The sequence below is a fragment of the Lagenorhynchus albirostris genome, chromosome 14, assembly GCF_949774975.1.
Source record: "Lagenorhynchus albirostris chromosome 14, mLagAlb1.1, whole genome shotgun sequence".
NCBI lineage: Eukaryota > Metazoa > Chordata > Mammalia > Artiodactyla > Delphinidae > Lagenorhynchus > Lagenorhynchus albirostris.
Window position 1 is genome coordinate 64,039,577 of NC_083108.1, and position 12,173 is coordinate 64,051,749.

At 51.3% G+C, this 12,173-nt stretch overlaps 1 pseudogene and 1 gene segment (V, D, J or C); both read right to left on the reverse strand.

Moving 5' to 3' along the window:
- Positions 1 to 466: 466 nt before the first annotated feature.
- LOC132532231 (immunoglobulin lambda variable 2-23-like) lies at positions 467 to 958 on the reverse strand (annotated as a pseudogene).
- A 301-nt stretch (positions 959 to 1,259) lies between these two features.
- Positions 1,260 to 11,908, reverse strand: LOC132532232 (immunoglobulin lambda variable 2-18-like). The segment is given in 3 exon segments: positions 1,260 to 1,354; positions 11,401 to 11,733; positions 11,837 to 11,908. Coding segments are annotated over 3 exon segments (474 nt in total).
- Positions 11,909 to 12,173: the final 265 nt, after the last annotated feature.

Genomic DNA, 12,173 nt, shown 5'->3' on the forward strand with positions numbered 1-12,173 from the left:
GGAGTTCCTTTGCCGGGGATGAAAATACCCTGGAAGATTGAGTGTTAGTGGATGTTCAACTTGTGAATACATTAAACACCACTGGATCCATCACCTTAAAATGATGTATGTGATGGATTGTGAAGCCTATGGTAGAAAGAACATGAAGGCTTGGTTACTGATAGATACAAATTACACTCAAATGATTCAGAAAATAAATGTTTTGTGTTCCTGAGTGTGTGCTGTGTGTGCATATAGACATACAAAGGCAGAGAGAGAATGAGAGACAACGGGATATGAGAAAGGCGAATCTTGCAAAGTATTAAAAAATAGTGATTCTGGGAAAAGATTGTGCAAGACTTCCTTATAGACTTTTAATTTTTATTTAAGTTTTTAATTACAACAAAATAATAACAAAAACAAATGAAAGCCTCAGTTTAGGAGTGAAGGGATGAATGAGCTCAGAGGAAGTTTTAGTCGCACTTCTCTATGAACTGGGACCACTGTGCACAGCGCTCCTACTTCTATATGAGGTGCAGTAATAATCAGCCTTGTCCTCAGCCTGGAGCTCAGGGATGGTCAGGGAGGCCGTTTTCGCAGACTTGGATCCAGAGAAGCGATCATGGATCCCTGAGGGCCCTTTATTCACCTCATAAATCAGGGTTTTGGAGGCCGTGCCTGGGCGCAGTTGGTACCAGCCAACAGCGTTATATTTCCCGATGTCATTGCTGGTTCCAGCAACAGGAGATGGTGACCGTCTGTCCCGGATTCCCGGACAATGAGGGAGGCTGAGTCAGGCCAGACTGGGCCCAATGCCCTGGAAAGGGGAGAAACACACTCTGGTAAATCCTGTTCTGGGGCCCAGGTCACCTTGAAACAAAGACACAAAGGATCAGCCAGATGTCCCTGGGGTCCCTTCCCTGGAGGCCTCACCTGTGTCCTGAGTGAGGAGGGTGAAAAGGAGCAGAGCCCAGGCCATGGTGGAGACGCCCCAGACACTGCCTTCTGAGCCCCCAGCCCTGGGCCTGCTCCCCCAGACCTCTCTTATCCCCTCCCCCCAGAGGAGGGAGGGGCCTCCATGCAGATCAGCTTCCTGCACCTGATGCTCCTCACCCCTCTGCCCTGGCCCTGGACACTCCCTGGGGGGAGAATATAGCTCAGGGATTTAAACGTTTTGACACATAGATGACATGTATATACAGGAGCATGAATTGTTTGTAGCTGGTTTGCAGGGAGAGAAAGACCAGCTGAAGTCCCTCAGGCAATGAGCTCCTGGACCTTCAGGGTCTCTGCTGGGACAGGACTGTGTCTCTGGGAACCACAGTGCAGGGGACATTCTGCAGCGCCCTCTGCTGGATGTCTATCTCCAAGGTCTCTATGTTTGGGAAAGAGACAGGCCCACCAGGGGAAACACCTGCTGTTTGCTGGGTGGCTGTGGGGAGCCCCAGCTGCAGCCTTGTCCCATCCCCACCCCCACCTCTTTGTTCTGAAGCATCTGCACATCGAATCCACGAGCAGGTCGTTGACACCCAGCCCCCCACCCCAGGTCCTAGACTGGCCCTGGACCCTAGAGTCTCTGTGTCCCTGTACAGCAGGACTCTTCTGAGAAGATGAAAAATCTGTGCAACGTTGTGCTTAGTCAGAACACTGACCATTACAGGGCCCAGAAAATGGGGCCACCCTGGGATGTCCCTGTCATGCACTATTTGAGTCAAGATGTCGTTGGCCAAAAATCTCGATAACCACTCTTTGGGTTTTGCGGGTGGAAGGTGAGGACAGGGGCCCGAGGGGCTGGGGTGACTTAGAGATTCCATCCCGTCTCCTCCCGGCACCACAGGGGAGCTGGAGGTGTGCATCCCCCTCCCTCACCTGTCCCGTCAGCAGGACGGGGCCCCTGTCCCCCGTCCCCTGCCTCTGCAGGGCTCGGAGGAGGGGCCATGGGACCCCCACTTGTTCCTCCTCCTCCTCCTCCCAGCCACCCTGTCCCTCCTCATCCCCTCCCTGCCCCTGCCCTTTGTCCTGCAGCCTCATCAGGATGGAATTGTCACCTGCCTCCCCAGGTGACTCAGACCCACCCCTGCAGGGTCTCTAATCTTGTCTCAGCATGACCTTGTCTCAGGGACAATGACCTTGAGGAGATCTCACATCAAGGTAGAGGAAGTACACGATAAATGTCTCCACTCCCTTAGGTACACTGATGGGAAATATGGGCCCATGAGATGAAGCTGAATTCTCAAAAGCGTTCGAAAAAAGGAATAATGTAAGAAGGAGTTAGAGCCCGCCAGGATGGAGGGAGCCCTAATGGAAATATGGGAAGATGCCAGGGTTTAAGGGGCTGGGAGGAGGGGCTGGGTCAGAGTTCAGCTCAGGGCCCAGCCGCAGGGACCTCTCCTCAGGCAGGTCTATCTGCCACATGGTGCAAGTGAGGATTCTCCTCTGTCCTCAGCGGGAGGTCCTCACCCCAGAGCTGGTGTCTCGCTGAGGTCAGGCCCCTCTGTCTACAGAGACGCTGGACCCAGTGTGTTTTGTGTGTTTTCTAGACAGAGAATCAGGGCGGACTGACTGGTCTTTCCCAAGATTATCACTGTCTCCGTATCTGAAATGTCTAGTTCCTGATTATGAGGAAAGCTGACAGTTGGTATAATTTCCCTCTGCATCCCAGGGTTTATGCTCCTGCCTCTGGGCACAGGGCCACGCGGGTGATGCAGATGGAGTACCCGGTCCTCACAGAGCAGACCCCCGCATCCTTCCCGGGTACAAAGGGGCGCGGGGACCCAGGAGTGATGGTGCTGTGTGTGTGTGTGTGTGTGTGTGTGTGTGTGTGTGTGTAACCGAACAAGACCCCTATGGAGACTTCCAGGGACAGGCCATCCCCAATATCCTCTGCTTTAGCTCTTCTCTGAAGTACCTGGATAATAGTATTTGATGCAAATTTCCTGAGTTGTTTTGCAGATGTGAAATCCCCGCAATGCCCACCAGATGGAAGAACTACTTGGTGACCATGAGCACATAGCCCCAGCCCCCAGGAGCCTAAGGACGGATAATGTTAAGCCCTGTGACTCCACCGTGCTGCTTCACCATCAGCCAATCAGAGAACTGTGCACACGCTGATCATGTACCCTGTGACCACCTCTCTCCTGGCCTTTAAAAACGCTTTGCTAAAACCCTCAAGGGTCTAGAAGGTCCGCAGATGCCAGACAGGAGATGCCTAGGAAACCAGCCTCTGGTAAGGGCCTTGTTGGTCTGATGAGTTTCCCTGTGATGCAATTCTTCACACACATTGTCACCATTTGACGCTGGAGATGAAGCCCGTCCCTCGGAAAGGCGTCCGGGAGATTCTCCTGGTGTCCTCGGACTTGACCTCATCCACCATTGCCCTTTGCTGATTTTCCTTTGTCTCCTCTCACTGAAGGAAATCACAGCCATGAGGTTGACTCCCTACTGAGTCCCGAGAGTCTTCTCAGTGGGCCTAAAATGAGCATTTGGGGGAATTTTTATAATTTGAAAACATTTTTATAATTTTTTCACTTGACCTAGAATTTTTTTTGACCAAGTAGGAATTTAGCAGGCTTCTACCTTTTTCAGTTCCAGAAATACCACGATTAACAAGCCAATGACAGAGATCTGCACACATCAGACTCTTCTTGTTGCTGCTTGACTCCACTGGCCATGATGGTAGCCTTGCCCTTGGTAGGGGAGGCCCACCCCTTGGCCCCGGCCAACCAGGATCCAGCTCCTCCCGTTGCGTTTAGGATTTGCAGCTGAGGGGCTGCAGTTCCCACTCTAAGTTCTGGCTTGGAGAAGAGTGAGCACAGAGCCATTCAAGGATGCTCCAATCTCATTACCTTTTGAATCCCTTTGTCTCCAGGCAGGTCTGGCTTCTCTAGTTCACTCACTAGAGGCCATCTTGGATTTTGCTTCCACCAGCCAACCTGCAAAGTGCTGAGGCTCTTTCTCCCTCCCCGAGCTGCAGGGAACATGAAACGCAGAGTCTCTGTGGAGTGAGCCCAGATCACAAATCCAGCTGCCCAGCTTGATATTTCTCCCACCACTGCCCCTCACCCTCGAATCCCTTCCCAACGTGTTCTGGGGATTTCTGTCTGTGTGAATTAGGAGAACCAAGCAGTTCTTGGAGTGCAGTGCCCCTGTCGAGGCTCACACTCTATTCTCATCTTAGGAGACTGCGGGGACCCGAGTCTAATTGTTGGTCCAGAAGCAAAGAGGGGCAATGGGGGCGGGGGGTCCTGAGGAGAATCAGCACAGCCTCACGTGGCAGCTTCCTCAGGGCAGCCGTGACCTTTTCCTTGGGCAATGCAGGGTCAATTGCCCCAGACAGATGTGGAAAGACCTGTACCGCTGGGGGTGAGAGGCGCCTTCCACAGGCAAAGAAGACACATGAGAATTGAGGGGCTCAATGTCCCCAGGTCCCTCAGGTCCTCCCACACATCCCCACCCAAGCTGCAGGATCCGGTTCTTTCCCAACCACCTTCTTCACTACAAGGCTGGGACTCAACTTTGCTGGAATGTAGCCAATTGAAGGAGGAGGGTCTGGGTTGGCTTTTCAGCTATTTCAGTCCAGGTGCTGCACGAGATGAGGCTCTCCTCCAGGGCACTCCGGAAAGCTCGCATGTCACTTGTGCAGCACTTGGGATGGGATCTTGAATCACTAAGCTCATCGTTTTCTCTCCCTACTCTATCCAGCAACATTCCGAGCAGATACCAACGTCATGATATTTTGTAGGGTTCCCAGAACGTTCCAAAATATCATATACAGGGTCATCAGCTCCTCGATTCTTACAAGTGGTTGCTTAGAAGAATCCAAGGATTTTTCTCATTCCAATGAACAGTTCATGACATACACTAGCTGTGCTCTCTGTACTAATGGAAATAGCTACTAGCACCATTCAGTAGAACCACATTAGACAGCCAATTCCAGAAACCTCAGAATCAGTTGAGAAAAATCATCCTTAAAATTCTATTGTTCTCGAAGCACTCCGGGTACCAAAATCGGGATTAGTCACATGGCTCCAGAGAAACAGGAAAATATATATATAATTTATTATAGGAATTGATTCACACCATAATGGAAGTTGAAGGTGTCTCACAATCTAACAGCAAGCTGAGGGACCAGGAAAGCCAGTGATATAATTCAGTCTGAGTCCAGAGGCCTGTGAATCGGGGTCGAGGACGTAAGTCCTGGTCGGAGATTGAAAGCTGAAGAAGCAGCAGTGCCAATGGCCAGGGTCAGGAGAAGGTGATGCCTCTGATGACGAGGAGAGAGCAAACGTCCCCTTCCTCTCCCTTTCTGTTCTATTCAGGCCCTCAACTCAAGGACAGTGCCCACTGCACCACACCAGTGATCTTCTCTACTCAGTCTGTGGACTCATATGCCAATATCCTCCTCCTGAGACATCCTCACAGACACCAAGAAATAATGTTTTAACCACAGTATGGGCATCTCTTACCTCAGGCAAATAGACACATAAAATTAACCATCACACTGCTGTGGAAGAGCTGGCAAGAGTGGCACATCACACAGGATGAGGAAGTGCTTACCATCCCAAGACAATAACCCCAAGATCATATTTCCCACCGCCTCCACTGTAGGCAGAGGGAGGAGCTCAGAGACCACTGACCTCTCACAGCCGAGCTGCATGAGGCTGGCAGCTCAGGGAGGAGAAGCATCTCCAGAGCAATAGGGAGCCTGTGAGCTCAGGGACGTTTTGGTCTCACTTCCCCATGAAATTGGACCACTGTGCAAAGTGCTACTACTTGTATATGAGCTACAGTAATAGTCAGCCTCGTCCTCAGCCTGGAGCCCAGAGATGGTCAGGGAGGCCGTGTTCCCAGACTTGGAGCCAGAGAAGCGATCAGGGATCCCTGAAGGCCGATTATTGTTATTATAAATCAGGGTTTTGGGGGCCATGCCTGGGAGCTGTTGGTACCAGCTGACATAACTGCTGGTTCCAGTACAAGAGATGGTGACCGTCTGTCCCAGATTCCCGGACACTGAGGGAGGCTGAGTCGGGACAGACTGGGCCCAGGACCCTGGAAAGAGGAGAAACACACTCTGGTCAGTTCTGTCACCCTGAGGACAAAGACACAAAGGATCAGTCAGATGTCCCTGGGGTCCCTTCCCTGGAGGCCTCACCTGTGTCCTGAGTGAGGAGGGTGACAAGGAGCAGAGCCAAAGCCATAGTGGAGACACCGCAGACGCTGCCTTCTGAGCCCCCAGCTCTTGGCCTGCACCCCCAGACCTCTCTTATCCCCTCCCCCTCAGAGGAGGGAGGGGCCTCCATGCAAATCAGCTTCCTGCACCTGCCCTTGCTCACTCTCTCCTCACCCCTCTGACCTGGCTCTGGAGGCATCCATGGACAGCAGGGCTCATCTGAGAGGATGAAAACTCTGTGACACGTTGTCCTTAGTCAGGACACTGACCATTACAGGGCCCAGGAAATGGGGCCATCCTGGGATGTCCCTGTCATGCACTATTTGAGTCAAGATGTTGTTGGCCAATAATCCCGATAACCACTCTTTGGGTTTTGCGGGTGGAAGGTGAGGACAGGGGCCCGAGGGGCTGGGGTGACTTAGAGATTCCATCCCGTCTCCTCCCGGCACCACAGGGGAGCTGGGGGTGTGCATCCCCCTCCCTCACCTGTCCCCTCAGCAGGACGGGGCCCCTGCCCCCCGTCCCCTGCCTCTGCAGGGCTCGGAGGAGGGGCCCTGGGACCTTTATTGGCCTTCCTAGCAAAGGGCTTATGAAGCAGAGCAGATTGAGGACGCTGACCCCACACTCTCCTTTAGGGGCTCAGGAGGCAGCACCTGGGGGCTTCATACAGGTCAGGAAACCAGACCAGGACCCCCCCAAACCCAGGCCCTTGCTGCCTCCTGGTGGCCTTAGATGGGGATGACCAAGCCCCAGGGAGGCAGCTGAGTGGGGCTGAGCCCCCAGCTCTGACCCCCCCAACTTGTTCCTCCTCCTCCTCCTCCCAGCCCAGCACCAGTGACTCTGTCCCTCCTCATCCCCTCCATGGGCTCAGCCTTTGTCCTGCAGCCCCATCAGGACAGAATTGTCACCTTCCTCCCCACGTGGCTCAGAAGGGCCCCTGCAGGGTCTCTAATCTTGTCTCAGCATGACCTTGTCTCAGGGACAGTGACCTTGAGGAGATCTCAGCTCAGGGCAGGGGAACCTCACACAATAAATGACTCCACCCCCATACGTACGCGGATGAGAAATATGGGCCCATGAGATGAATCTGAATTCTCAAAACGCTTTGAAAACGAATAATGTAAGAAGGATTTTAGTTCCATCAGGATGGAGGGAGACCTAATGGAAAATGAAGGAAGATGCCAGGGTGTGCAGGGCTGGGAGGGGGGACTGGGTCAGAGTCGGCCTCAGGGCCCAGCTGCAGGGACTTCTCCTCAGGCAGGTCTGTCTGCCACATGGTGCAAGTGAGGATTCTCCTCTGTCCTCAGCGGGAGGTCCTCACCCCAGAGCTGGCGCCTCCCTGAGGTCAGACACCTGTGTCCAGATGCTGGACCCATTGTGTTTTCTAGACAGAGAATCAGGGCTGACTGGTGTTTCCCAAGATTGTCACTTTCTCAGTATCTGAAATGTCTAGTTCCTGATTATGAGGAAAGTTGACAATTGGCGTAATTGTCCTTAGCATCCCAGGGTTTATGCTCCTGCCTCTGGGCACAGGGCCCTGGGGGTGATGCAGAAGGAGCTCCAGGTCCCCACAGAACAGATTCCTGCTTCTTTCCTGGGTACTGTGGAGGGGACCCAGGAGTGATGGCGCTGGGTGTGTGTCTGTCTGTATTTGTGTGGGGCTGTGTGTGTGTTTCTTCACAGAGACAGAGCACATCCTGCGATAGAACATAGCCTGGACCTGACGGTGAGATGTTGGGTTTCCCTTGGATCCAGGGCCTGCACTCAGGCGCAGGAATACACGTAGGATCTGTGCACATCAGAGTTACCCCACAGCCTGAGACTAGTGTCCTTAGATAGACCTGCCCACAAGACTCGCCCTTGGTTTGTGTCTTGTGATTAGATTTCAGGAAGGTTTAGGCTATTGCCCAAGAAGAATGACCCCCTGAGTCTCCACTTTCCTGCAACCTTATGGTTTATTCTGAAGCCCTGACCTGCTCCCCAGCGGGAATGTGGAATTTCGGTAGATGCCAGGCACAGGATGCCTAGGAGACCAGCCTCCAGTAAGAGTCTTGTGGGTCTGATGAGGCTCCCTGGGGGACCATTCTTCACGCACGTTGTCACCATTTAACTGTGGTGATGAAGCCCGACCTTGGAAAAGGTTTCCTGGAAGTTTATCCTCGTTTCCTCAGATTTCACCTCATCCACCAAGCCCTTTGCTGATTTTGCTTGGTCTCCCTTCACTGAAGGAAATCACAGCCACCAGGACACCTCTTACTGAGTCTTGTGGGTCTTCTTAATGACGAAAGTAGTTGCCTGTGGTCTTGGGGACACTCGACTCAGGGCGATCTGAGAAAACAAGCAGCAAACCCAGGGTCTAGGGTTTCCCTCTGTCTCCTGCCATCTGCACCCGGGGGGTAAAAGTCATCATGGGAATCAGGGTCTGCACTAAACTCCACCCCTCCCTGGACACCCAGGACCACCCAGAGAAGCAGTAAGTCAGGAGCACTAGAAACTCCCCACCACCCTTGGAACAAGCTCCAGTGAGAGGATTATCAGGTCCACACTCGGAACTCCTGCTCTCCAGACTTTCAGTGTGAGCTCCTGTCTACACCCCTGTTGGTTTCTCTCTGTGGCTCCTTGATCCCAAGGCAGGGACCCCAGATGAGGCCACGCTCGCCGCCCCCCCACCAGGAAGCTGGTCTGGAGCCTCTGCCTTGTGGATTTTAAGAGCTGCCAGAGCTCCCACAAGAGCCTCAGGCTGCCACCCAGCCTCCATGAGGAGGGATCCCATATAGCAGGAGGGAGTCCTCTGCCAGTCAGCACATGTTTTGTCCTCATTAAGGAGAAAATGCACAAATAGTCCAGATCTTCTTTCTCCACAACACAGGCTAATGTCCACTGCTTCCTTCTTGGTTTATCCTTTCAATATGCCATACGTTTGCAGTGGGAAAATAACCAAAGCAAACCACCTGCAGGAAAGTTATTGTCTACCCACTTTTGATGGTGAATCCTTATTGGATTTCCCATGACTCGTATTCTGCCTTGAACATATTACAACAGCAAAGAGTACGGAGATTTTTTAAAAATTTAATCGAATTTTCAGAGATTCTTCATCTCTGCTCCAGAAAATGTAACCCATTGGATATCCCTTGACCCTTCATTCACTGTGAACTCTTAGGAAATTTCCTCTCTGTCCACCCCGCCCCCAAACCTGAGCAAGGGCTCCTGTTCCCACTTCCGGGATGTGGATAAAAAACAAGACACACCTTCAGTCCAGAGCAGGGTCCCACATGCTGTCTGGAGTAATGTTTCGGCATCACATTGGACGGGGCACAAAATGGCAAGCGATGCTCTTGACTAGAGTCTGTTGCTTCGTGTCCCGAGATTTTCATTTCATTGAGATTCCGAGAATCAAAATATCATCTATGATAGAAAGTACCTTTTTTCTTAGTCAAACATACATTTCCAAACCCACCTAAAATATTGGGTCAAAACTTCTCCAGGAGTTTTCTCATCAGACAGAAGGGAATCAATGATCCTCTAGATTCAGTGTGTATCCCATCGTGCTCTTTTGAAAACCCATCCATATCTTGCTAAGTGACAGAGCTGTTAGTACCTGCAGTGAGGACGGGAGTGGGGAGGGGTCCGTGTGTGGACACAAGGTGACCTTTGCTCTGATTGTTAGGCACGAACACACACATCTGCCTACAAGTACCCACACTGGATTGTTTAAACTGCAAGCTCAGGGTTACTATATTCAGGGGAATATTTGATATCACAGCTCAGTCTACTTTGTAGAATGTGACTTCTGAACATGTGGAAAGCCATATTCAGGTCATTCTCATTAAAAGAAAAAGTCTTGCTTTGAAAAATGTAACACTGATTATAAATGCAGCTATATGTTTAACAGAAAAAAAGAAGAAAGAAATAGCAGGACAGATGCAAAGGAGCAATGGCTGTTTCCATAATAATGGTGGAGGGTAGAAATCATAACAGAGGCTATTTCAGGAGAGTAAAAACACTGATTCCCGCACTGCACACTTATTAGCAGCTATAATCCCAATGAAAGTAGAACTTAGCAATGAAGTTGGTCAATATTGTCTACACTCTACTTGAGCTCTGATGATATAGATAGAAAGACCAAAGATTCTGGTCATTTGTAAAATGCTGTGATAAAGACAAATGAATACACACATTGAGACTAACATAGACTTGGAAAATAAGGGGCCTAATTGGTTGGGTTAAAAATAATCAGGTTTATCAGGAAGATGATTTAGACAAGAAAAGCGTGCCCAGGACCGGCATAGAGTGAGCCATATATGACGAGCCTTCCAAAGATAGAGGACCGATTGACACTTGAAAACAGCCCGATTGACACATGACTCCAACTTCATGAGAGCCAGCAGCCAGGACCCCAAGAAAGAGCTGCTCTCCAGTCCTGGATGCATGAAAACACAGTTATCAAATGTTCCTCTTCACTTGTTACTGTGGGGATGATGTGTCCTGAGGAATCCAACCAACGTACTTTTTCATCTAAACTATTGAATTTGGGATATCCCTGGTGGTCCAGAGGTTGAGACACAGCACTTACATTGCAGAGGGTGAAGTTTCGATCCCTGGTCAGGGAACATAGATCCCACAAGCTGTGTGACATGGCCGCAGAAAACAACACAAAACCAAAACAAAACATAAAAAACAAATTTTTTTAAACTACTGAATTCACATAATTTACATTTTAGTAATGTTTCCATTTGAAAACTGTCTTTCAGGTTCAAGAAAAATTTAATATTGAAGCCACGACACTCACGCCTGTTTTTCAATGAATTCTCACAGGTGTTAGATGTGCTGGGATTCCACCTGGAAGCTGCATTGGCTCTTCATGGAAACATGTGACCTTGATATCACTGAGGAAGGGAAGACATACCCTCCAACCCACCCTCCATACTGGAGCCATGTTGCAAAGAGCCCATCGTATTGGAAGACTGTCTTCCTGTAGGGCTGTCCCTGGACAGGGTTCACCGATGCCAGGACAGAGACAATTCTGAGACCCAGAGTGTGTCCCCAACCCTCCCTGGTTCAGCCCACTCAGATGCAGGTCAAAGAGCAGGGACAACAAACAGGAAAATCACACATTGTCCTTTGTCCTCATCCCTCTGCAGGGTCCTCAGATCTCCTCTCAGCTGTAAATGCTTCAACCACAGATGCAAATGAGCAACCAGCAGAGTCACAGCAACGGGGAGCCTGTGAGCCAGGGCAGGATTTGGTCTCACTTCCCAATGAACTTGGACCACTGTGCACAGTGTTACCACTTCTAGCTGAGCTACAGTAATAATCGGCCTCGTCCTCAGCCTGGAGCCCAGAGATGGTCAGGGAGGCCGTGTTGCCAGACTTGGAGCCAGAGAAGCGATCAGGGATCCCTGAGGGCCGTTTATTGACATCATAAATCAGGGTTTTGGGGGCCGTGCCTGGGAGCTGTTGGTACCAGCCGACATAGTTATATTTCCCTATGTCACTGCTGGTTCCAGCACAAGAGATGGTGACCGTCTGTCCCAGATTCCCGGACACTGAGGGAGGCTGAGTCAGGCCAGACTGGGCCCAGGATCCTGGAAAGAGGAGAAACACACTCTAGTCAGTTCTGTCACCCTGGGGACAAAGACACAAAGGATCAGCCAGATGTCCCTGGGGTCCCTTTCCTAGAGGCCTCACCTGTGTCCTGAGTGAGGAGGGTGACAAGGAGCAGAGCCCAGGCCATGGTGGAGACGCCCCAGACGCTGCCTTCTGAGACCCCAGCCCTCAGCCTGCTCCCCCAAACCTCTCTTATCCCCTCCACCCAGAGGAGGGAGGGGCCTCCATGCAGATCAGCTTCCTGCACCTGCCCCTCCTCCCCCCCTCTGCTCACCCCCTCTGACATGGTTTGTTCCAGATTCTTCTGCATCCCTGCACAGCAGAGATTATTGGAGACTTAACTCCTTCACATGGTGTGTGAGGACAGAACGAGTCCATGACAGGATGTGGGAAAGGAATCCAGCCCGGGATTTCCTGT